At 36.2% G+C, this 21,983-nt stretch overlaps 1 protein-coding gene across 2 annotated transcripts in view; it reads left to right on the top strand.

The window, feature by feature from the left end:
* LOC136781030 (uncharacterized) overlaps nucleotides 1–21,954 on the top strand; it is a 49,511-nt gene extending 27,557 nt beyond the window's left edge. For both annotated transcript variants that reach the window (XM_066739692.1, XM_066739691.1), the window contains exon 4: nucleotides 19,553–21,954. In XM_066739692.1, coding sequence (XP_066595789.1) covers nucleotides 19,553–21,913 — 2,361 coding nt within the window. In that variant the 3' untranslated portion in view covers nucleotides 21,914–21,954. The remainder of the gene's footprint in view (nucleotides 1–19,552) is intronic.
* Nucleotides 21,955–21,983: the final 29 nt, after the last annotated feature.

Raw genomic sequence — 21,983 nt, 5'->3', positions numbered from 1 at the left:
ATTAACAGCTGCTACTGTATAGAAGAACAGTTTTAAAATAGCTTCCTTTATACTATTCTGGAAAGCAAGAATTACTAGTGGGATTTAAATCGATCCCCCTCTCGGTATACATTTCCATATACAGCATGAATATTGTAAACATTCTAATGCACCTGCTCGCTTTCTCGAATTTCGTTACTTAAAAGTGATACACGTACGAATTAGACGCGACGGAATGTTATCAGGGGAAAAGTAGAAATAGAAGGAACGAGTCAGACAGTGGCATGAGAGTATATAGAAAAAGTTGTTGAAATGGGTTTGAGAATGGGTTGGGGAGGTGAAATGGGTTTATGGGTTGGCCGCTCTATATTGTTACCATGTTTTGGCGTGGCTGCACGAATGAGTATTGCCCACTAGTGGAACGAGCCTATTTCATAGCAGACATAAAACTCGTTGGAGAAGGAACCGTCGCACGTGGCCAGAGTACGAGCAACGCCTAATTTCCCGAATTACTATATCGATGGAATTGCTTCCCGTTCTCCCATTCAATTTCGTGCTATCGCGTTAAAAGCTCCCATAAAGCTCTCCAGTAGATGCATTTGTTACACGTCCACTCCTCTTTCCCCAAAAGATTTCTTCGCATGCTCCTCATGCAAATGCATTTATTAAGAAAATAAAATAAAAAACTCTCACCACCTTTTTCGTTTGTTTGCTTTAAAAGCAGGAATTAAATATACAGGGTGTGCCATTTAAAACAATTCTAAGGAATAAACAAGTCAAAAAACAAAGGGACATGATAAGTATAGGAATGAACATATTATTGTTTTACGAAAAATTGTCGTAGAGCTTATTTGGAGACAAATGTTTCATATTATATGTTGAGAAAAAAATAATTTAATTAAAATCAATCTTTTTTGGAATATTTATAATTAAATATTTAATTGTGGATATTCAAATAAGAAATTATTCTATTCAAATATTATTTTTCTCAAATGTTGATATAGCTGATTAATTATTTTAACTTTATCTTTCTTTGTATATCGTGGTATGAGTATTCCAGATTCATAAATATATTTTCATAAATTGGATACGAAAATAAATGAATTTATTTGTTCGGAACTGATAAATCTATAAATTAATCAAAATTGTTATGATTTATGGGGGTATTATTTAAGATATCCGCAAGTGAGATTAACGATATAAGTCAGGCTTATGGGGAAAAACTCATCCTTCAGGAATAAATGATGAATTTTCGAGCAGATTTACAATCATTACCTTCCTCCTAGACTCTGGCATTCTTCCCGCTACCCTTTGTTCGTCGGTGGCCATCCATCTCCGTTTATATACGCTGTGTCTCTACAGTAACCCGCCCATTAATCCATGTATCTTGTTACGCGCTGTATCCGGCTATCTATTTGAAACCAACAGCAAATAGTAAATTGAAATTCGTGCGATGGAGAAAACTTTAGCTTTCCGCTATCCTCCCTCGTTTACGCACCCCTCCCACCATCCACCTCTCTTAAAACGTACCTATTATAAGTAGAGAAAGTACTCAAAGCTCATTTCCATATATACGTTGTTGTTTATCAGTTTCTTCATTGTTTTTATAAAACAATAATTTTCCAAGTAGTAAAAATGATATAGGGCCAGCCCGGTTTTAGATTTTCATTCTTTAATCTTGTTTTATATTTTAGAAATATTTTTCCCTTAGCTTGCTCTCATCCTCTTGCTAACTCTTATTCTTCTGGTTCAATAACTGATTATTTATGGTACAGTATAACGTTTACAGTATTCGCTGCACGGACCAGTGCCAAATACTAAATTGTATCGTGTAACTTATGGCCACGTGCCTATGTAACTTATAAGAAAATTCTCTCTAAGAGCTTTTTCCACTTTCTTCACTATTTCATTTCTACGAGATTAACTCTGAAGGTATTTTGGAAAAACTCATTGAATCTCTATATGAATAATCATTTTATAAAAAGTTGAATTTCGATCTAATAAACAGATGAATTATTCATTAATCCTGCGAGAATTTGGAGGAGATGAAGAAACGTTTGATAAAAAAAACAGAGAGAGAGAGAGAGAGAGGGAGAGAATAGCCATTGGTGGCTACAGGAAGTGTGTAAACCACTTTACGAAACATCGTTCGAAAGGGAATTGTCGAGTCACGGTCTTTTCAACGGCTATTCACTACCACAAGCTCAAACGTGTTCCAGATTCACTGGACGTATCAACATACACACACAGACAAAGAATTCTCTGATAGGATAGTAGACCCGTTCGTAGCTGGCCTAAACTGTTTTCACTACGAGACTCTGCTGCGAATGGGTAACAATGCAACTTGGCTTTCTGCACCGAAAGGGAAGAATCCTTTAGCTTTGCTAGGATCATCCAGGAAGGATGAGGAGTCTCGACGGTTTCAACCGAGGTCACGAAAAGATCGGCCAATATCAATCGAGCAATCCCAAACAGTTATCACTACAATTCTATACTATAAACATTTTTTAATAGTTCACTTGAATGTGTTTTCTGGTCACTGACGAAAAATATCATTTTTTATTTGAATAATCATTTTACTCAAATAAACTTTAATTGAAATGGTACCAGTGATAAAATATTATTTTTTGTGCTCGTGTGCCATGCTCTTTTTTTATTATTAATATATTATTAGTAAAATAAAGAGATCAGGATAGCAAGTGGGGAAAAAGAAGTTATCTGACATAAGTTTGTCCTATTTTTCCAATTTTAAGGAACCACTTGAGAACATTCGTCATAAAAACGGCCTCGAGCTCCGTTTGATAGCAAAATCCTGCCTCCACCCCCCCATAAAGTACCATTTTTACGACACGCATGGATATTCCTACATCTGGATTCAAGCTCGTTTTAATCATGCCACACAGTTGAAAAAGTTGGCGAACAATGGTATAGGGTGGGGGCATGAAAAACGTTCCTGCGAAATTAAATTTTTTGATAAGGCGAAACTTTGGGGAAAAACGCCTCCGTAATATCGTCGAAATGCTAAGCTTCTTCTACTGAAAGCTCTTATGATCTATCGGAATGTACATTAATCTATGCCTTTTCTAAAATTAGCTATTTCTTGTTTCTTTCAATATACACTAGCTTAGTTCTAAAAAAGTGAAAAACCGAATATTAAAAAAAACAAACAAATAAATTTCAACTGATTACAATTGGATAATCAGTATATTTTTATACTACTTGCTACCTTCTTCTTTCATTTATTTTTTAGTAATAAAATATTTTAACGACTGGCGATAAAAAGCAATCAGTCTTTCTGAAAATTGAATAGAATTAAAAGTTTTATTAGAAACAGAATCAGGTTTTAGTTTCTGGTTACTATACTGTTGCAAATTTGATAACAGATTATTACAATGTATAAAGATTCCAATGTGAACAAAGTGGACTAATTGATCCATGTGTCTTTCAACAAGAAACACTCCCCCGGAGGTTTTTTCTTTTCGATTCTTTCTGGAACGAGTCAATTTAAATATAATGGCTGGCAGGATAGAGGATATCGGCTGAACCGCAATATCCTGACGTGTGTGCTCTACCAACTTCCGTCTCTGGTATAATAACGCTATAAATCCATCGAAATAATGCTACCAACTATAATACCTTTTTCCAAATCTTGCCACTGTGGTCCTAAGAATATTCATGCTAGCTAATAATATTCCATCAGTCAACCTTTATTTCAAATACCTCCTATCGAATGCATCACCTAATTTTACCAATATATCTCTATAAGAATTTTTAACTCCTTTGTTAGATTATTTGCATAAAACTATATATTTTCTTTGTAATATTACAGATATTTTCCTATTTTATTGAAAAGTGAATATTTTATGGAATACTAGAGGGACTTTACGACACCCTCTATAAATATTCTAGCTTTTAATACGAATATTTATATGTTAATAGGTATTACATGTAATATTTAAGAGCAGAATAAAAATCGTTTGGCTAATTTTGTAAAATTCAATAGAATTTTACAAAAAAATTTTTTTTTTGTAACTGGTCTATTTCCCCTATCATGCTTTGGTCTTTTTTCAAATATGCAGTATGTATCTATCTTTAGGCACACACTGTTTTATAGCCTACTCTCTCAGGATATTCCTTCTTCGACTTCCTATCACGTTCTGCCATTCTCTATCTTTGTTTTTCCTTGATACGATTGGCTCGCTTTTCCTTTCCGTTTGATTAGGAAAAGCATCCTCGAAGCGTCTGTACCTATCCGTGCACGGACAAAGCAAACGGAAGTCGAACAGTCCATGCGGAATCCGTTTACATTTTCCCTTTTTATGCCTTTCATCCCTCCTCTTCTTTTTTTCTATATCGAGCCCATCATATTTTTAACAGTTTGCCAAACTACTGGACAACCTTCAAACCATTGATGCTTCAAACGTTACAAAACAAAACTCATCTTAAGGATTTTTCAGAATATATACTTTGACAAATTTATAAAATGTTTACTACACAATTACTCGTTTTGGGTTGTTGTTTACTGTTTCTAATATCAACGATTCATATATAATTTTCTTGAATATATATTACATTTCCCAATTTGGCTACAAGTATAGAATCAGGGAGAAATCTAAGCACACTCGATTATATAAATTAGATTAATGTGTGATAATAAATCAAGTAAAATGAAAGATATAAGAAATAGGATTTTTCTATAAGGACGTCACGTGATTCTTCGTGATCCTGCGGAAATATTTCCCATTTGTTCATTGCAGAAGAGGTAGCACAAGCACTCACAGACTGGCTGATTATTTTATAATTGCGTGAGAAAATTTATGTTCTCCACGTACGTGTGGTAGAAGTAAAAGGGTGGGGATGAAGTTGGGGGTAAGGAAGAGGCCTGTCGAAGATTAATGACACTCCTGGCCATGGCACGTAGCGTGTTCCTACGCTGTATCTTTCGACCTATATCTTTTGGCTGCTCCAAATGAATAGTTAAGAACTATGGCCAAGCCATTATTAAGCCAACACCTTTTCCATCCTCTTCAATCCTTCATCCACTCTCAGACTCAACCTCTTTTCAACTATTTGCTCCTGACGCACCGACGACTTGGCAAAATTACTCAAATAATGCTCAACACTTTCCACGAATAGGTACGTTTGTTGTACAAGCTTCGTATATAAATTTTTCTTCGTATAAATTTAATTTTTGTGATTTGTTAGTTCGTAAAAGACCCTATTATTTATCTGTATAAAATTAAGAAATTTTATAATTACCATAGGCTATAAAAATAATCTGTCGCAGCGTTGATTAAATTTTTTTAGCAGCTGTGATGCTTTAACGTTTTGTCAAGAATCGATAGAATTAGTATTTAATGATGAGAAATGTCCAAATGATTTATAATAGCAATCGTGGAATAATTGTAATCCATTAAAATGATTGTGTTTATCGATTCGTATATATAATCGTCTTGATGTAGTCTTGGAGTGAGTTCATCAAAACAATGAAGCTCGAAGGACGACGAGTTGGCAAGGATTATTAAAGCCAAGTGGGATTTAGGATGAAAGTCAGGCCAATATTCTCCGGGGTCATAATCACTATTGCTCCAGATGGTGCTGGATACGTGATTTCCACTTCTCAGACTGCGTAAGCACTTTTGGCCACTTCATTGCTTCCCAATTTCACGTTTCTAAAGCTACTCGAGAGTTCCAACTTTATTATGTTAATAATTATAATTATATAATTAAAGCCCTCTCCAAAGCCTTTCGATATATTATTAAACGTCAATTGATACGAATTGTATATATATATATATATACAGGGGTGGGGACGCTTGACACATCGATATATACACTGTAAAATGTTCTTGTATTGATATCGAAGATAGTCGAAAGGATGTAATATTGCATCGTTATACAAAATTGTTCACTTTTATTCACCACTTTTTATTTAATAATAATTCGTTTTTTCTTTTAACAACTCTCCGCGTTAAGTTTTACAACAAAAGTTGAATTACAAGATTCCAATACATCTGTAATACTTTATTAAAATCTTAATATCAAGTTTGGCCATTAGCCCCGTATTGTTTCTCGACATTTTTCATTATCTCAGTAATTAAAAAAGTGTAACACGAGCTAAACGTTACTTCCGGTAAAGTAATTAAAAGGCAAACACTAATTTCTTGAAATTAAAGAGGAAATGAGTTTTCACAAAATTTCTTCAATTCGTTTTTAATCAAGTTAATATTTAGAAAATAAAAAAAACATTTCAGTAGTATAGGTCAATAATGAGGTTTCATTCTAGTGCCATGATTGAAATGCTTCGAAATAAAAAAAAAATAGAAATATGTAATATACTCAGTTGTAGCTTTTTTTACTGTTGAATAAATTGAGACACGGTCCATTTTAGTAGTAAAAAGGCGAACATTTTTCAATAAAAACGTATCATAAATGTGTAACATATTCGCTCCTAGTTTTTTTCACTCTCTAACTTTTAGTAGATTGAAAAAAGGGGGACTATTTCAGTAGTACGAGCAGAAAACGAGTGTCCGGAAATTGAGTAAAACCATAAGTGTGTTTACGGCTGTCGTTTCTTCGCGCTTCCCGTAATTCTTCAACTATTGATAGGGCGTGGAGCTTTAAAAACGAAACGGGTATATGGAACGGAAACTGTTGCAAAATATTTGCGCGCGATTCTTTCTGGCATGAAAGGCTATATAATTTCCAGCAGGTGGTCCACGTCACCTTGTGCTTTCAGCACTCGCGATATCCGACACGGCAGCGGCAAAGCACGCTATCTCATAAATAACGAGTTACGAGCTTTTGTCTTTCTCTCTCCAACTTTCTCCCTCCTATATACTTTACTCACATCCAACCCTCACCATTACGACACTTCGTGACGACCGCACATTAAATGCTCCAAATTTTTCCAAAGACCGACTCTCTTTCGATATGAGCTGAGCTTTTCCCCTTTCTCTATTTCTCCACATTTCTCTCCCTCCCTCTCTCTTCAGTTCTATAGGTCTATTTAACCATCTTTATCTCATATGGCTCACCTCGCTCCTTCTTTATCTCTCTTCCCATATATATTTATACCCCATGCTTTTGTAAATACGAAATATTGCTCGAAGCAAAATTAGGGACTCAGAGAAAGAACGCCTTTACAAAATGTTCGCTAATTTTCAAAATGATCCGAATCTAACATTTCCCTTGCATATCTCGATTGATAGATACTACGAGAGTTTGCAAGCTTTCTCCTCTCGTACGTGTGTTTGTGTCTGGAAGCTGGCGACACACTTTGTAAACTACAAAGCACAAAGAGCTTCGCGTGAGGATGCACTGTCCTTAATATGTTCGAATTTCTCGGTTGACTGCACTAAAAGGGTCAATAAATGCTCCATGAAGCAAACAGGAATACTTTACATGTTATTATAATAATCACGTATCTCTCTCTAATCGAGTTTTATTATTATTATTATTATTCAGTGGACCAACAGTAAAATATAAACTCTGCTTTAAAAGCAATACATATATCTATATCAATGTTTAATTAAATTGTTAAGAGAGCATATTCTTGCAAAATTGTTCATTTAATATAGATAATAATTAAAAATCGATCTACAAAAAAAGTGGAAATACGTAAAAATAAATTAAAACAGAATCGATCGATGGAACGGTGTTTAGTTAAAATTTTAAACAAAAATTGAATAAATATAGAACATTGATATTATAAATTTTATATATAAAACGTTTGTGTAGCTTCTATTTACAAATGATTTTTTTTTTTTTTTTAATAAAAAGTACTAGAAGATATCCTAAACAGTTTGGTGTCCCAGAGTTCATTGATTTTCAATCCAGCAGGCGTGAAGAAAGTTTCCACCCATCTTCCCTGAAGCTCTGAGATCCTGGTTTCCATAGCCCTTTCCCTCGGGCTAACCTAGTCCAGCTAAGCAGACTGGCTTTCCGTATTCCCGTCACGCACCGATCTTCCTACGGGCTTCGGTTCTCATAAATGTAACCGAATCGAGGCAGCCCCCAGTTCTCTTACCCACACCAACCACCCCACTTCCCAGAAACCCTTCCTACAAGCCTGTTGCAAGCTCAACTTGTTCACTCACATTTCCAACTATAAAAATTGAATTTTAAAAGTCAGTCAACTAACAAAATAAATACAAGCAGATAGAAGGAATAAATTTTATACTTTTTTCTTAGAATTTTATAAATAGCAGGTATTTTTGGTGCAGACTCGAGCATAATTTTTCATTGGTTGCCTGATCGAAAAGAGAGAAATGAACTTTTAATGGCTACTGCGACGTCTACGTGCAGAGAATTCAGTAGCATGGAAAGGTTGAAAAGCTTCATTGATTTTAATGTAATATGGTGTTGAAGGTTGAATTTTTAATGAAATCCAAGGAGAGTAGGGTCAAAGGAAATGTTTTAAATGGTGGAAGCTTTTCAAGAAAATAATAAGATAAATGGTATTTTTCTTGATAAAATTGGAACAAATCAAAGAAAAAAATGTACCATAGCTATCAGAATTTATGTTTGACAACAGATGATAAAAATTGTAAGAATATAATAATGAAAATAAACATTCATTATTAAATTTGTTAATAGCTTTGTGAGAGAAATATGTATAGTAGAACCTACTGAGTTAGCATTACTTGAAAAGTAGGCAGCGAGCTTTTATTCTACTCACGCGTATAGGGTTTTCGAATGGGCTTCGGTTCGTGAGATAAATGGAACAGGTGGTTAGGGGCTGAGTGTTAAAGGGGGCTGGGGGTTTTCAAGGAAAATCCCAACTGTCAACTGGTCAAAAAGGATAAAGCCTCTTGCCAAGTTTTTCATCTGAAATCTCGACCCTCCGAGCATTCGTCTATTCGACGTTTGACATTTTTAAATAATGTGAAAAGGAATAAGGTTTTAATTTCATCGATAACTATATATAATTGAATTATATCAATGTTTATTATTATAATCCCTTATTTCTATCAAAGCTACACAGATTTCCTAGTAATTTCAATACACTTCCCATGAATATTTATAAATTTTTTTTATTTTCACAAAATGTTTATGCAATGTAAGCTCGGATAGTTGACGATATTATTATGTGAAAATCAGGAACAGCAATGATTTATACGTGATACCAAACATCGTTTGCATTATTGGTTTATGTTAATTAATGCAAGAAGGATTACTGCTAATCTGCTAAATTTGCTAACACGTAGCAGAAACGCTAGGATTCGTCAGAATATTCAGCAATAATAATTTCTGCTAGATGAAAGCATTGGTTGGCCGATGTTCATAGTATTCCGTAAGTTTGACTAATCATACATTTATTTAAGCAGTATTAAATATTATCTATTTCAACTTGAGTGTTTAATATAGATGTAATTACATTAATGCAATAATAAAAGTTTGCAGAAACGTATAACTACTGTTGAATAAAAAACTGCTTTAAATATAATAAAGGATTATATAATAAATAACACTATTTGACATTAAATACATACGGTGGAATCGTATATGTATATGATTATATAAGAACAGGAAGGGAGGAAGTTATACGTATTTACATTGCAGCTTCCATGTAACGTCGGGTTGCTAATTTACATATGTCGTTTTCAGGAACTGCTTACATATTTATTATGTCATATGAAATAGCAGGATCACCCTAAAGTTTGTTTTAATCCGGAAAACCTCGACTCTTACCACAAGCTGATAGCACTTCTTATGAAATATGCATCCATCGAATATTAATTATAGTTTAACAGCTCCTAAAATTACATTTTTAAATTTACAAATTGCAATTAATATTGCAATTCGTCGAATAATGCCTCGAGTGTTCAATTATAACTGGAATGAGATGCAAGAATTAATTAAGAATTTATCGAAATGGACCAAGTGAAAGTAGAAAATAGTGTCTATAGAAAGACAGAAATAAAATGAATTTAGTTAATATAATTGAAGAGTCAGCAGTCTAATGGAGGAAAGCAGCTAATCAAAGAACCTCGCGGTCGATTTTAATTTTCTTTTTAAATGGGATCTTTCTGGAAAGTCTGTTATACACGCGAAACGAGTTTTGGACCCGACGTAATAAGCAATTTGCAAACTTTATTGCGTTTCCAACGTAACTCGCAAAATATTTCTCGCTGTGTCGCTCACAGGGCCGGTTTTCTGCTGTCAGGCAGAGGATGGGGGTAGGAGAGGGTAGTTGGGACACCCGAGAGGAATATATGTATATGAGAAACAAGGAAGAAAGAATTATCGATAAAAGGGATGATTTGCAATAGTTTTAGGGATGGATGAGGGAATAAAGAATAGGTTTTCAAGGGATGAAGGTATAAGAGGGATAAAAAGAAAACATGTAGAAGAGGGTTGATGGGGGAAACGTGACTTTTGAGCATGCCTGTAAGGAGTATAATCCACGTTAAACCGTCTAAGGCGCGATACTTGCTTAGCATACGTAATGCAAAATGTAATCCACGTGCGGCTGAACCTTTAATTGCACTCTGGAGAAAAGTAGGGGTGGAAGATTCTCCAGTTCCCTGCATTCGAAGGTTTTATTCAATTTCCTTAACAGTTTCTTCTTCTCACTCCCCTTTTTCACAAAAAAAAAACATATATATAAAAATTCTCTTCCTTCTTCTTATTTATTTTATTTTAATAAAATATGAACACACAAATAATAAGAGTTTGTCTTTTTATTGTTTCTTTTTTTCAAGAAAGAGTCACGTTAGAGGAAGAGAGAGAGAGAGAGAGATATAAGATTGTTTTATGGACACTGTGCACACCAACATAGCAACACTAAAGTGAAAATATTTAACTATACACATATAGAAAGAAAACACTTACAAACTTAGAACCATTAAAAATGCACAGTGCTAATAATTTGCATAATCACTACTACACATTCTTACTTAATTACCGTTGTAGTTTAAATGTGTAAAATGTCCAGAGTTGTATGATTTGCAAGCTTTTGAATTTAGGATCACCTGAAATCTGAACTAAAAATAAGAAGAAGGATGAATTATGTACTTGGCTTCCATTTATCCTTCGTCTGTCATGTAAAGCCATTTATCAGCTCATTTATGTACACGGTGTCCCAGAAGTACTACCGTTCATTTCTACGAGTCGACTCGAGAGGACATTTGTTGAGTTAAAACTTAAACAAATTTATACGTGACTCAAAAAATTCTCTCGATTATGAAATTACTATTTTTATTAATAAACAGGATAATTAATCCAATTTTCAAAAAGTTTCCTGTTAATCACCAGATTTTCCACGGGGGAAAAGGGAAAATTCTCATATACAGCAGAGGATGGGAAAATTGAATGGAGCCACTCGAATTCCTTTCGTCGTTCGTGCCAACGTTCCTAGGATCTAGAAAACTTGTATATTCGGTATATTAGCCGACAAAAATCTTCCAAGAACTGAGCTGCATTCCTCTCTTTCATTCTGTCGAGAGGGAGGCAGGGGTGAGAGAGGAAGATAGAAATGGTTAAAGAGAACTGGAAAAAGAAAGTGAGTGAAAGAGGGGGAGAGAGAGAGAGAGAGAGAGAGAACTCTTTGGCATGCCATTTCTTTATTAACTTTCTCTCTCCACTGCCTTACTCCCTCCCCCCTCCTTAACCCAACCAACCCTATACTACCCTCCTACCCCTTTCATGTTGCAAAGCTTTATGCATCCCAGGCTAGCCATTCATGCTCTCCAATGCTGTTTACAACTCTCTCTTCCATCCACTTTCAACTCCCACTTTCACCATACCCATCATCATAGTCTAATATCAACACGTTTCTCGGTATTGCTGGTACAAGCTCGTTGCTACACAAATATGTATAATTTTTTACTACTGAAATTTTAGAGAAATATTATAAAGTGCTCTCGTAAATAACTAACGAAAGCCAATTAACTAACGTAATTATTTATAAGAATTAAATTTAAACAGCCTTAATTGAATGAAGAATGTTTTTTAATTTAAAGCAAACAGATAATTTTCAATGTAAAAATGTATAAATAAATAAAATCCAGAATTGTTTTCAGGATAATGATGAAAATCTGTGAAACAAATAACGAAACGCAATTAACTAATGTAATTAAATATAAGAATAAAGTGCAAACGACCTTAATGAATGAAAAGCATTTTTTAACTTAAAGCAAACACGGATGCTTCGCAATGCAAAAGTATAAATAGAATGCAGAAGTATTTTTGGGGTAACGATGAAAATCTGTGAAAAGGTCATATTCAGCAGAGCTTGTAAACGTTAATGAGCGAAATTTCGCCCTGGGAAGACCATTAGCCCCGCCCAACCTGATCGCCCTTAAAGAGGGAAAGGGCTAACGCGGTGAAAGGGCCCAATCAAAGCTCTATCAGTTGGCTGAGCAAGAAGTCAAATAGTAACTTTGATGTTTATCCGTCCATAACGATTCAGCATAACGACTGGCCGTGGTGTGCATACTGAATTTTGGCAGAGTTTGGCAAAGGGTGTAAAGGGTTGGAATGGAAACGGAGTAGAACGAGACTCAAAGCTGCAAAAACCTGAATACTTTGCAAAACCCCGAGAGCTTTTCAACATATACATATATGTAGCTATAATAGAAAGGATTGCATAAAAAATTCTGTAAAAGATTATCAATATTAATCTATCATTATATTTGCATTATGTGCCTTGTTCGCTTAATTTTGAATAATTCTACTTAAAATCAATCAAAGGGTGTGCCTATTGATTCGAAGAGCAAAAAAATTACATTAATTTTACAACAGCCATAAAAGTTGACGATAAATCAAAAAGACTGTATTACAAACGTCCACGACCAAACACAGTTAACTGGCAGTTTTTGTGACAAAGGGAGGATAGGGATTTGTGAGGGTTCGCGGGGGTTTGTCAAAGGATATTGATGTGGCAAGTTCATGGAATCGTGAACTAGCCCGATTCTAGAGTTGGAAATATGCGGAACTATTGGATGAGCTTTGGAGGAAATGCGAGAGGCCAGTAAATTATTGCTGGCCGAGACAGTCCCAGCCTTCTGATGGCTTCGTGCATATTTCACCAAGCCAACCCTCCAAATCCATCCTTACTCCCCTTTTTGCCACCCCAAAATCCATCCGAACCACCAAATCTCCTCCTAACATTTTCGATATAGCCACGTGTCGCTTCCTACACGATGCCTTGGTGATGAGTCAGTCCACCCCACCTCACCCCGTCTCGAAATATTCCTTCCACTCAAAAGCTGCTTAAAATTATACGGTTGCATACTTTATTAATCCAATAAATCGATAACTCGTAACAGTGAACATACCGGAGCCTAAATATATCCAGCATTATTTATTTGCTTCAGGCCAAACCATTTCTGTTACACATAATATTCTACAAACATACAGTTATTGAAATATACAGTGATATTGAATTACTCAATTTTGGTGGTAAATAATTTTGTATTCATTGTTTAATTCACATAGGAGAGAGAGAGAGAGAGACTGGGTTATCAGTTTGTGCGATTTCACATGGAAAGGTCAGTGAGGATCTAGGAAGGGTCATGACTCGATCCTAGAGGACAGATTATAATAGGTCTATTAATCTGTAGAGAGTTGAGTTTCGCTTTATCCCGTTCAGCTTATCGCAACCGTCGTTTACACGAAAGCGACACCCGCTATTGAATTTGCGGCTGGCCCGACCCGCAACGCCTAATTAGCGCCCAACAACATTGAGTCCTACCCCCCACCCCTTTCCCTAACAGCCCCCAGCGAACCTCCAAACGACCCTCTTCATCCCTTGTCAGCCAACGCGAATCAAGTTTACCTAGCATATCGTGATGCTAGTTTCATGGTTTTTGAATAAACATAACCCAATCCCACCCCTTTGTATCTCCCTTCGCGTCACGTAATATTTGTTTTTATTCATATTAAAATAAAAGAGTAACAAATCCATTTTTGTAAATGACTAGCAATTATCGTGGTTTTCGAATAAAACCACCCCGTGTTTCATCCTTTCGTATCTCCCTTCGTTGTGTAAATGCTTGTTTTTATTCATATTACAAAAATTAAAATAAACCTGCTTTTAGCTTAACAAAAAACTATTGATTATCAAAGCTGTTGAATAACGACAAATGCGACCCATCTTTATTTATCTCCCACCTCAACGTGTAATAATTATTTTAATTAATTAAAAAAAAAACATTAATAAATCAACTTGGTGGTAAACAATTTTATAGATTATCATAATTTTTGACAATTAAGAATTAAATAGGAAAATAGATATTATGAATTAGGAATATTGATATTAATAAAGAATATGGCGTGCATTTCTGACTTTAAACTGAATGGAAATAACGAAAAAGTGTTGGTGGATTCGGGCAAAGACCCCTATTAAAGCACAATCAAAAAGCTATTAAAATCTGAACTGTTCCAGTTGACCCTTTTTATTTCCACCCCCGTTGCGACTCATCAATTCCGGCATCGAGGTCTGGCGTAAACCATAAAATCGTAATCGAAAAAGGCAACAAAAAGTATAATTGAAAAAAAGTAGGAAGCCTGCAAAAAAGTAAGCATCGTTGATTTTACAACACGAATCTTAACGCTTTTGTTTGAGGTTTATTTTCCATATTACGTGGCAAATACTTGTAAATAATTCGTTTATCAATTTATCCTATAACTGTATTTCAAAATTATTTGAAATTTCAGCAAAATACCGAATTAATTTGCAAATTTATCTTAATTATATTTTAAATAAACAGAGAGTACATAATCTATCTAGTATATTCATGCATGTGTTTGTGCAGTAAACAATATTATACGGAAAACCTATGGAAATTGTCACTTAATTTAGCCTCTGTTTAATTAGGACAATGCCTAATTAAATTCAACCAGTATAAAAAACGTTAATTATAATTATAATACAGAAAAATTTTTAATAAACAGTAAATCATTAAATAACAACCCTAAAGAAAAAAACTTACTTGAAAAGTTCATGAACTCGTTACAAAGTTATATTCCAGGGAATTTTAGAAGGATAGGCAAGAATAAAAACGTAAATCTTAACTAAATAAACAGATTAAAAATTAATTACAACTCCAGTTTGAAGATTTAAACTAAGTAAGTTTATAGAGCTCGTTTAAATGGAATAATAGTAGCTATAGAGAAAAACTACAGAGAAATATTGATGAAGGAACTTGGAAAAGGTTGAAAGAGCATTTGGAGCAGTTTGTTGACTATCCATCATAGTCCATAATTAGGATATCAGTATCTGATAGATCGAGGAGTGACTGGACTGGTTGGAGGATTTGAAATTAGAACGTGACGTTAATACAAACACATATATTCAAACAGGGACACGTAGTACATCCCAGGAAGCCAGGGTACCATGCCTGTGATGGAGGAGTCGTAGGTATTATCTTAGCAGATTCTCCATTGTGGCCGTGGCTTTATCTGGGATTATCAGATCATCGTTAGCACGACTTCTATTACCAAGTGGTTCCATTACATTACCAGATCCTCCCAGTAATAGCTATCTGCCCCAATTGCTAGAAATTCCCGTTCCAACCAGCATCAGTATTTAAAAAAAACAGCCCTTGCATTAAACAATTGCTCTCTTCTTGATCCAATTATTCTCTAGGATTTTGGCTATAATAAAAACCACCTTTGGTCCTTTGCAACAAGAGGAGTGGCGAACCTTGCCAAACTTCATCCTCTTTGGTATAGAAAAACTGGAAAAGGGCCATTTGGCAAATCGCACGATGGGGAACGTGGCCACTTAATAGAAAGTTACTCCAGCTAGTCTGCATTTGTATGATAATACTGGTGGAACTATTTGTAAAGGTATAGGAGGTAAAAGTAGTGGAGAGTGGTACGAGATATAAGCCGAGGGTAATAGCTGAGGTCTGTAGCTGGTGAAAAAGACACTGACGAAAAAGGCTAGTCAGCTTCGGGGTAAAGAGATATAAAAATTAACGTTGAGGTATCTAGAATTGGAAAAAGAACAGTGAGTATTCGAGAGAGTGGATACAATCAACGAATTTTCCGTTAGCTAAAATGTTGAAATACGTAAAAGAGGTTTGGTAGAACATTAAAGGATTCGTAGAAGTTTAAAGGAAACGATGGGATTGGGAGCATCAAGGAAACTCGTGAAAAAAATAAGGGAAAAGGCTAGGTCGATTCAGGAGAATGACATTCAAAAATTAACGTTAAGGTATCTAGAATTGGAAAACCGATAGGGGATATTCAGAAAAGTGGATAAAATTAGTGATTTGGATTAATTAAAATGCTAAAATATATGAAAAGGAGTTGGTGGAAAATTAAAGGATGTGAATGAAAGTTGAAATAAATTCTATTTTTAAGCTAAAAATTGAGCAAATTTAATCAAATTTAATATTTATACAAATAAAGTCGTAATAAGCCTTTAGTAAAATTTTAGTGGCGTATCACAAAATAGGAGAAAACATATTAATGGCTTTGCGAGCATCCTAAAATACCACGTGTGTGATGATTTACCCAAACTTTAGTTAATTAAACACTTTTGAGTAGCGCTTACCTTGCAATAAGCTTGTTGAGTAGATTTCTTAGTTTCCTTACTGACAATTCTGCTTTTCTAATTAATGTCTGATTTATCCCTTCTTATTATTCTTCACTTTAAAATTGGTTCCAAATCCCCTATTTTCACCCCACAACTTTTACTCTTCTGAATTAAATTTTCTTGATTTCTTAAATATCGTTATAATCAATTTACTTGAATCAATCTCCTTGAATTAACGAAGTTGCTCATCCAAAGCATTTTTCATACATCTACAAAAATTCGGTTATTATACTCAGCCATTTAAATGAAACAATGAAAATTGTATTACACAAAGAATCCTGCTAATTAACCTAGTGGAATAGTATAACAATTATGAAACACTGCTAGGGAATCTCGTAACTGGTAATTCAATAGAATTTCAGGGAATCGCGGTTAAATACTTCAGGTTGTTAGCAGAGATCCAGCAATGGCATTGTATACAGCAACATTTCCATCGGAACTCCTAAACATTCTAATCTCAGGAAAGCAAGCAGAAATATTACAAAGTTGTTCAATCATGTAACAGACAATTAATTTCTACAAAGTTTTCTAAAACCTCAACTACTATACAACTTAATTGAAACAATGTTTAAACTTTAAAAACTATACCATGAAAATTGCAGATAGAGGTAATAAAAAAAAATTATACCAACGAGCACAATGAAATTTCCTGAGAAAACAATAATAAACAACGCTCGATTATAAAAACATTCGATGAACATTGCAATGTAAACGAGTGTGTGGGAGTAGAAATAATAAAAATAAAATGTATTTTACAAACTGACAGATATATCTTTCAGCAATATTTCTGATGCTGTCTGGGAAGATAAGTTGAAGAGAAAAAAGACTGTAAAGTTATGATATGTCGAAAAGAGTTTATTTGTGGAGTTTTAGGAGGAAAGAGGGTAAAAGTAGGAAAGAATAAGGGATGGGGTGAGCAGTTGGGGTAGTAGTGGAGGAGATTTGGGAAGAAGAGGAAGAGTTATTTTGGATTGTAGAGAAAGTTGTAGGTGATAAGAAATGTTGAAACATGAAATTTGGTATGATTGTAAGCCCGTAACTAGTTTGAAGCGTGTGGGGTCTCGAGGGATGGCAGCTGCACTGATTCTGACTGGCTTAAAATGGCGAGAGTAATGACGTTAGCACCGGGGCAACCCTCCGAAGGGGTAGCTGACGCCGTTGGCCAAATGGTTGAGTAGGGGAGGGGAGAAGGATGAACGACAGCATCCACCCCCTTACAACCCACCGCTTTCGCCAACTCTCGCGTTAGATTAATTCCTCGAAGGATTTTCCCTCGACCCCTTCGCGATGAAAGCACAGGGATGAGAAATCAATTCAAGACTTTAACCCAGTTTCGTCAAAAAGACACAAACTTCCCATGCGAAAATCTCTTAAAGAGCAACGCTATCTACCTGCTCTTATATATATATATATATATATATATATACAAAATTCTATTTATAACAGTTTAATACAGTTTAAAAGTTTACCTCTCTGAAAATAGGACTTTAAATAAAATTGATAATAAATCCATTCCTTAAAATAAAATATTATTACTCGATCTCGTAAAATAAATGTCAAAGGTTAGCATAAAGATTATTATGCATGGTTCTATGAAAATAAAGAATTTTGATGATAGCTCTACCATTTTCGAAACGACTGGATATTAGAATGAAGAGGTTATAAGAGATCCGGGATCATGATTCCACATAAACATCTTCGATAATGGATAAGGTTTTCGAAAAAAGAAATTCAATATTCCAGTATGTCTGGAGTGGAGGATAATCTTGATAGGAAAACTGGAGATAGAACTGAGACTATGGCTAGACTTAATCGCTCGGAGCATTCGATTTGGTTCTTTCAGGAAAACGTGAATTTTCACTGATCCAGAGAGACAATAACGATAAAAGTACACAATCCTTGCATTTTTATTCTTGATTTTTGTACGGGCTTGAAAAGCTGCTCGAAATATTAGTGGATCTAGAACAAAGTGTTAAAATTAATAGCAATTTGTCTATATTTATATATAATATCTCACATTTTAATAACTCTCCTTGTCAATAAGAATTGAGTAACATTTGAGTTAGTTAAATAATTGATGTACTTCAACGACAACAACTACAATATTGATAAAATTATACAAGCTTTGCACATTGATTCTTAATTTTCAATTGATTTTTAGAAACTGTTCAAATCACTATTGAATCAAAAACCAGGTTTAAAGATTATTATAATACACTTTATTATTCATACTACGTTATATATTATCAATACTTGTTTGCTAGAAAAGATCGAGTATCATTTGCGTTAGATCCATCTTTTAATATACTTCAACGAGGTAGCTAGAACCTTCCCATCCATAGTTAACCATGACTAGACTTAATCGGATATAGAGCATTCAATTCGACTCTTTCAGGAAGACGCGAATTTTCGCTGAACTATCGAGACAAGTATACGATCCTTCTATTTTTATTCCTTTTCCTTAAAGCTAAACGAATCACTACAGGATCGAGATCGAAGTCTATTAAAATTAATAGTAGCTTGTCTGTACCACGTCATATTTTATTAGCATTCCTTGTTATAAATAATCGAGTAGCATTCGCGTTAGCTAGATCATTAATAAAAGTATACAATATGTTTGTATTCTGATGTTTGATTTTCGAGTGGGCTTAAAAATCTGCTCGAATACTATTACTCGATTGAACACGAGGTATATTAAATTTAATAATAAATTGTATATATATACTACGTTACATTTCATCAGCACTTCTTGTCAGTAGCAATCGACTAGCATTTGCATTAGCTCGATCACTGATTTACTTCAAAAACAATAGTCACAATCTTCCTCTACATGATTAAATCCGCTCTGTGGTAGCCAAATAGGGAGCTGGAAATTAAAAATCCAATAAAAGGAAAGCTCTGAATGAATTAATCTTTCAATTGAAATATTTATCAGAATCATCCCAATATGTTATATTAACTAGTTATCTAAATCCAATATCAGTGGACTCACATTAAAAAAAGAAATCTGGTTGTTTGCAGATTGTTGATGGGAACGCGAAGACGCTGGTGAGTAATCGGAAGGATCCAGGCGTGTATTGCGGGGAATCCGAGCAGCCGCAGACTTTCATCTCGGAGACGAGTTTCGTTCGGGTGCTGTTCCACGCTGACAATTTCACGGATCAGACGTACTTTAGCTTTGACTCGAGGGCAGAACAGCAGTTTGAGGTTTATCTGAGATACGGGGCGCACCCGGAACTTTACCCAAACAGAAGAGGAGAAGTGGTAGCCGGTACCTATTGCGAGAGAGTCTTCAACGACTGCAGACTTCAGACCTGCTACGTGCAGAGCCCGGCATATCCTGGTATTTACCCGCGAGGCCTGCACTGCAAGTATCGTCTAAACACCCGAACGCGATTCATCAAACTCTACATTGAAAACGAGGAGTTCAACATTGATGGGCAGCGATGCGAGAACATCATGACTTGTCCCATGAGACCCATCAGCTCCGGATCCCAACATTGTCCGTATGACTACATCAGGGTTTACGATGGCAAGAATGATACCAGTCCGGTGATAGGAACCTTTTGCGGAATGGGCAAATTTCCTTACAGCATCATTGGTACCAGTGAAGACTTGTATGTGGAATTCGTCACTTCACCAGCTGGTCCATTACTCAACACTGGCTTCCACTTCAACGTTGGAAACTGGCCAGGTCACGCTGATCCTGCTGGAGTCAAAAATGGAAGTTGCGATTGGCTCCTGAACAGCGAGTCCCTACCAAGTGGCGGTGATGGTATTTTTCTGTCAGTGGCCCATTGGTACCCGCCACACACTAGTTGCACTTACTTGCTGAAGGGAAGGCCCGGTGAAATAGCCAGACTCTACTTTCCCAGCTTCAGGGTCAACAGAATAGAGTCTCCGATTCAACCATACGACGGTGATTGTGGAGAAAGCTTGACCCTTTATGATGCTGACTGGCCTGATGATGCCAGGATCATCAAGACCTTCTGCGACACGTTCAGTAAACCTATGGAAAAATACGATTTTGTTTCAACATCAAATGCTCTTTTCGTAAGATTCGAAAGCAAAACCGGAAGCTATTCTGGAAGTTCCCTCTACTACTGGGCTCATTACGATTTCTTCAACAATACTAAGTTCGGGGATCCCGTACCGGGCACCGAGTGTGATGAGAAGTTCCCATCCTGGAAATTCCAATCAGGAAGATTAAGGTCACCACTGAATACTCTAGTGTACAAGAGACCTGGTGATCCACCGGCGAACTTGATCTGCACTTACAGTTTCATCACGGATAAACGTCTATTCGCCAGAGTAATTCTAATCGTGGAATCTGTGACGCTGAGGAATTTCAAGGATCGTCCTTATTCCCAGTGTGGTCACTGTTGGGATAGCCGCGTGGATCGAGTGATCATCAGGGAATCGGGTCCAGATGCTGCAAAGGGACACTGTCTTTGCAAATTGAACAATACCAAAACGGCACCATTGAGGATCGTGTCTCGTGGCGAGAAATTGGACCTGAAGTTGCTGGTGGATGGTGCTCACGCAGCTTCCAGCTACTTCAAGCAGTCATCAGCCCTATTCGAGGCAAGGTACGAGTTTGCCCACAGTCCCCTCTGTGGCCCTGCCATCCTGGCAGCTGCCACTGATGGTGAAATCGAGTTCCCCTATTACGAAGCACTTGGCTACATCACTCCACCCAGGACCATCAAATGTATCTGGGAATTACGCGTGAATCGTGAGAGGGATTTGTATCTGCACTTCGACAAAGTCAAGTTCGCATCTCGTGCCTGCGAAGATGGCAAGCTGGAGCTCTTCCTTCCAGGGAATTCCGAGCCTTACATGAGTATCTGTGGTGAGAATGTCAGCTACGTTGGACAAATGCCCATAATACCAGCTGCCCAATTGGCTCCGGCTGATCCAACCGATGCTGATGAATCACCAGCAGCAGTCATTCAATTTAGTGGGACCATGTCACCTGCCAGGGCTTCCTTCAAGATCTCCTGGACAGAATTGTACAACCTACCAAGGGATGGTGCTGGAAACCTCAACATCCAGAAGCTCGAGGATTGTGGCTTTCAGTGTCCCGGAGATGCAGGTTGTATCCCAGCTAGGCTACTGTGCAACGGTGTCATCAATTGCCCCACGCCAAAATTAATTCCTGGACAATATAATGCCAGTTTTCTGGAACCGGATGACGAGTCAATAGAAGCTTGTGGAATTCCGGTTGGGGGCAGTAGTGGAGTCGTCGTTGGCCCAGCTGGCTGGGCTGGTGCTGGCTTAGGGGCAGGGCTAGCTATTTTCTTTGGCCTCGCGTGTCTCCTCACCGTCTGCAGACTCTGCAGACGCCGTGGACGTTCCAGGGACATTCACGTGCCCTATTGAGCTCCCCAATTCTCTACATTCTCATGAACATCATAAGCCATTATATCCTGGAATCTCAGAAGACTTCATT

Source organism: Prorops nasuta, unplaced genomic scaffold, assembly GCF_024137725.1.
Source record: "Prorops nasuta isolate Cenicafe-Biocafe unplaced genomic scaffold, Cenicafe_Pnas_1.2 PNAS00021, whole genome shotgun sequence".
Taxonomy (NCBI): domain Eukaryota; kingdom Metazoa; phylum Arthropoda; class Insecta; order Hymenoptera; family Bethylidae; genus Prorops; species Prorops nasuta.
Note: the sequence above shows the minus strand (reverse complement) of the source record. Positions and strands in the feature narration are given on the sequence as shown.